The 4,359-nt window shown below is 34.8% G+C and overlaps 2 protein-coding genes across 2 annotated transcripts; both read right to left on the bottom strand.

Annotated features, from left to right (window-relative positions):
* Nucleotides 1–225: 225 nt before the first annotated feature.
* Nucleotides 226–2,324, bottom strand: LOC116107385. The gene is made up of 4 exons (XM_031393658.1): nucleotides 2,299–2,324; nucleotides 1,895–1,978; nucleotides 1,220–1,294; nucleotides 226–1,057 (listed from the first exon to the last, which is right to left on the bottom strand). Exons 1-4 carry the CDS (start codon nucleotides 2,321–2,323, stop codon nucleotides 849–851), a joined length of 393 nt encoding a protein of 130 aa, XP_031249518.1. The 5' UTR covers nucleotide 2,324; the 3' UTR covers nucleotides 226–848.
* On the bottom strand, nucleotides 2,325–3,281 carry LOC116107384 (aquaporin PIP2-7-like). Its single transcript, XM_031393657.1, is given in 4 exon segments — nucleotides 2,325–2,375; nucleotides 2,492–2,556; nucleotides 2,559–2,786; nucleotides 2,870–3,281. Coding segments are annotated over 4 exon segments (615 nt in total). The 5' UTR covers nucleotides 3,156–3,281; the 3' UTR covers nucleotides 2,325–2,339.
* Between the last annotated feature and the right edge of the window lie 1,078 nt (nucleotides 3,282–4,359).

Below are 4,359 nucleotides of genomic sequence, written 5' to 3'. Positions count from 1 at the left end.
GCTGTACAGATCGCTCCTAAATTTTTTCTGATTGTTTCTAATCCATAATCCAATGAAATCTTTGCTCTTCAATAGCCATATATGCATCCACAATATATTGCTGTAATAATCAACCTGATCTCATCAGAATATGCCCTTCATGTAATCTATACTGCAACCGAAATGCATAATATTCTCTCATGGTCATCCTGTTTCTCTTTGAAGACTTTTTGTCAAGTGACTCTTTACGGTTAATGTCAATTATGTATCCATTTTCTCCATATGGGAATAATATTGGATAACTTAATGCCATAAAGCTTGGATGCAAGTCAAAAATTCTTTGAAGACCATTTTTTGAATGATGAACAATGATATCTTTTGCAGCTTCTAAAATTCCAATATCACCAATAATTAAACTCGCAATTTCAGATGCAGTTGGTAAATTGTATTGTCTTCCATCTTTTTCCCTTTTCATTTTCAACCACAAATGCATATTTCTAATAACATTCCAATGCATATGGTCCCTGACAGAATAAAAACTCTTAACCAATTCATTGTTCGCATCAAACATCAATTGCAATTCTTGCACTAATTCCCTATCAACAGTATCATCGACTCTATTATCTCGTATAGAATTTAATCTATGATTGGTTTCATACTCTGTGTCATAAATATAAAGTTGTGCAAACTGAGGTTTCCTTCCTTCAAGTGGAAGTAATGATCCTATTCGGTGGTAATTCTGTCCGCAAAGTTTGAAAACATATGGACCACCACCTTGGTTAATCTCATGGTCAACATGCCCTCCCATCGATGTAAATGAGAACAATGAATTGTATATTCTTATTTTGCTTCTAAAACTAATCCCCTTATTACCAGTGCCCACATCTAGTAAACTTTTTAATGGTTCTGGCGACTTTTTCAATAATGGTAACTGAACTTTGCCATCCATACAACATAATGAAAACAAAAGGGATGGCTGGTTCTTGGTTTTTAACAGTTCGCTCTTCGTACCACATGACTGATCCACAATGAATGCACTTGTAGGATGGTTTACCAAAGTTCCAAGAGTCTTTTTCCACTGTGCAAAGAAATAATGTAATATTTTAGAAAGTAATAAAGTTAATACTTACATGTATCCTGTTAATTTGGAAACTTACAATGACATATATTTTTTTTCCAAGTAACTTTAATATTTGAGTCACAAATTAAGTATGTCTAACTAACAAATGACATTTGTTACCTCTTTCTGTTGAGCGAGATTTTGAAACTCTATTTGTCTCTAATAAAGATTTCTTTTGTTTTTTCAATCTTTGACCTGGAAATGAAAATAAAAAAAAAAGATCGTCACAATATTCAACAACACTTGCAATGCTATAAATGGGTCGGCAAAGTTCCACACCTTTATTTTTACAATATAATGAAATAACATTATGTTTTAAAAATATAACAAATTGAATGTTTAAATGTATGTTGTTAGATTCAAAACTCATGATTGTGTTGTTCTGCTTAAGTAATTCAAATATTAGAATCCGGATCTGCACATGGAGAAGCAACTGAAAAACATAGATTTAGTCATCCAATGTAATTTATCATAATCTAAAAAACATAGATAACCATTAATATTATATTTTTTACCTCTTTGCCTTTTTAATTTAGACATCTTCTCTGTTCTATTTTCCTCGCATAACTCATTTACATTTACAAAAGCATTTGAAGAACTTGTTGAACCCCTCTCTATGTTTGGTACACATTGTTTTTGTTTTTTAGATCTCACCTGAGTTTTAAAATAATAATATTAGAATGAATACTATACCATGCAACAAATTATATAATAGAAGAGCTTAACCAAAAGGCAAAAACAATAATTAAATATCTCATTGATATTTATATAAGTATTTAAAAAAATTATTATTACATTTGTCACCTCTTTTTGTTGAGCGAGATGATGAACCTCCATTTGTCTCTGATAAAGATTTCTTTTGTTTTTTCAATGTCTGACCTAGGAATGAAAATAATAAAAAAAAGGTCATGACAATATTCAAAAACAGTTGCAACGTAAAAAATAGATCGGCAAAGGTCGACACCTTTATTTTTACAATGTAATGAAATAACATTACTTTTTTAAAATATAACAAACTGAATGTTTGAATGTATGTTGTCAGATTCAAAACACAAGATTGTATTGTCCTGCATTAGTAATTAGAATATTAGAATCAAGATCTGTAGATAGAGAAGCAACTGAAAAACATAGATTTAGTCAGCTAGTTTAACTTGTCATAATCTAAAGACATAGGTAACTACTAATACAATATTTTTTACCTCTCTTTCTTTTTAATTTAGACATCCTCCCCGTTCTATTTTCATCTCGTAAACCCTATTGGGAGTGGGGCCAAAACCTACAATTACAACACACCAATATGACATACATATCTTAATGGAAAATCAACTAATACATAACTTAATGGAAAAAAAACTAAGGCATGAGAAAAGTGTGGAGAGGAAGAGGGCATACAGGAACGTGAGAGTCACAGGCGCTTCTCTTGGGGTCAGTGGCGGAGAAGACAGTGTAGACAAGCCAAAGGTGCCAATAATTTCAGCACCCAAAGCCGTGCCCTTGCTGTAGCCGGGAGCTACGGTGTTTGCACCGCCGCCAAGAGAGTTGTATTCATGCTTCATGAAAGCCTTCACCAACCCAACACCGCAAATGGCTCCCAAACACTGAGCGATTATGTAGGCCAAAGCCCTGATTAGAGACACCTTCCTGGCCAAGAACAACCCAAATGTAACTGCAGGGTTAATGTGACCACCTGAAACAAAAACAAAAAAAACCCCCATTAAAAAAAAAAAAAAAATCTTTAGCCTTTAAAGAAAAACCCAGATGGGTTCTTACCAGAAATACCAGCAGTGCAGTAAACAAGAACGAAGATCATGCCACCAAAGGCCCATGCAATACCCAAAAGGCCAACTCCATCACATGCGTCATGTTGTTTCTTGTGGCCGATAACGGTGGCAACGGTAACGTAAAGGAAGAGGAGAGTGGCGACAAACTCAGCTATAAGAGCTCTGTAGAAAGACCAGAGCTTGATCTCACCAAGGTCAAGGAGAGGAGCTGGTGGTGGATTCACATAGTCCTTTCGATGGTGAGTTTGGCCTTCTTCACTGACTTCCTTAGACATTTTTCTCTTTTATTATTTTCTGGTTTCTAGGTAATCTCTACAGAAGGAAGAACTGTAGGAAGCTTTCTTCTTTCTCTTAGGAGGTGTATCTGTATGTGCGTCTTGCTCTAAGCTCACTCTTTTTAAAGCAGGATGAAGGTCTATTTATGGGTAAGCCAAGGAGATTGTTGGAATAAAAGTATTATTTTATTAATTTAAAAGAAAAAAGGTTGTTGGAAAATGAAAGTGACAACATATTTTTGTTTCTTGGATTGTAATATTAATATCTCTTTTTAGAGTAGCTTTAAAGGCTCAAAACTTACAGAATTTGAGTAAAAGTCTTATCAAAATTTGATGTAAAAGATGATAATCATCTCAATCTTTTTAACTTACAGTATAGAAGAAGATAACACACACTGTTTAAGTTTAGGGTTTATCAAAATTTCATGTAAAAATGGAAATGCTGTAAAAGAAAAGAGTGGAGGGATGGGACCAAGAGAAAGGGGAAGAATACAGCGAGACCATGTGAGAGCTAATCATCTTCAAAATGTCAGCCTGGCAACCAACTATTCATACTCACTCACAGAATACAACCGTTATATCCTGTCTTTTCTCGCTCATCTCTCTTAACTTTTTCTTTTTTCCGGCAATATATATATATATATATATGTGTGTGTGTGTGTGTGTGTGTGTGTGTGTTGATGGGTGATTTTTACACCAACTAATCGACACGTATGTAACGTTGATTGGTCAAGAGACACACGTGATTATGGATAGAAAATGCGAAATGAATGCAATGAAGGCTTTTTAAAGTGGTTCGGATACTAAGGTAGCAAGTCCTACGTCCACTGATTTGTATTAGTAATGTGGGTCAGGTCGCAGCAGCGGACTGACTTACAAATGATATATATATATGTGTGTGTGTGTGTGTGTGTGTGTGTGTGTGTGTGTGTTGATGGGTGATTCTTACACCAACTAATCGACACGTATGTAACGTTGATTGGTCAAGAGACACACGTGATTATGGATAGAAAATGCGAAATGAATGCAATGAAGGCTTTTTAAAGTGGTTTGGATGCTAAGGTAGCAAGTCCTACGTCCACTGATTTGTATTAGTAATGTGGGTCAGGTCGCAGCAGTGGACTGACTTACAAATGATTAGGAAAAGTAAATACAAAGTTCTGCAAGAGAGAGAGAGAGAGAGAGAGAGAGTGTGTGTGTGTTC

This window comes from Pistacia vera, unplaced genomic scaffold, assembly GCF_008641045.1.
Source record: "Pistacia vera cultivar Batoury unplaced genomic scaffold, PisVer_v2 Contig535, whole genome shotgun sequence".
In the NCBI taxonomy this organism is placed as follows: Eukaryota; Viridiplantae; Streptophyta; class Magnoliopsida; order Sapindales; family Anacardiaceae; genus Pistacia; species Pistacia vera.
Note: the sequence above shows the minus strand (reverse complement) of the source record. Positions and strands in the feature narration are given on the sequence as shown.

Coding starts and splice junctions, on each gene's coding strand:
- LOC116107385 (XM_031393658.1), bottom strand. CDS start 2,323: ATGTCTAAATTAAAAAGAAAGAGAG. Junction 1,295..1,894: donor AACAAAAAGAGGTGACAAAT/GTAATAATAATT, acceptor TTTCATTTCCAG/GTCAAAGATTGAAAAAACAA. Junction 1,058..1,219: donor ATCTCGCTCAACAGAAAGAG/GTAACAAATGTC, acceptor TTCTTTGCACAG/TGGAAAAAGACTCTTGGAAC.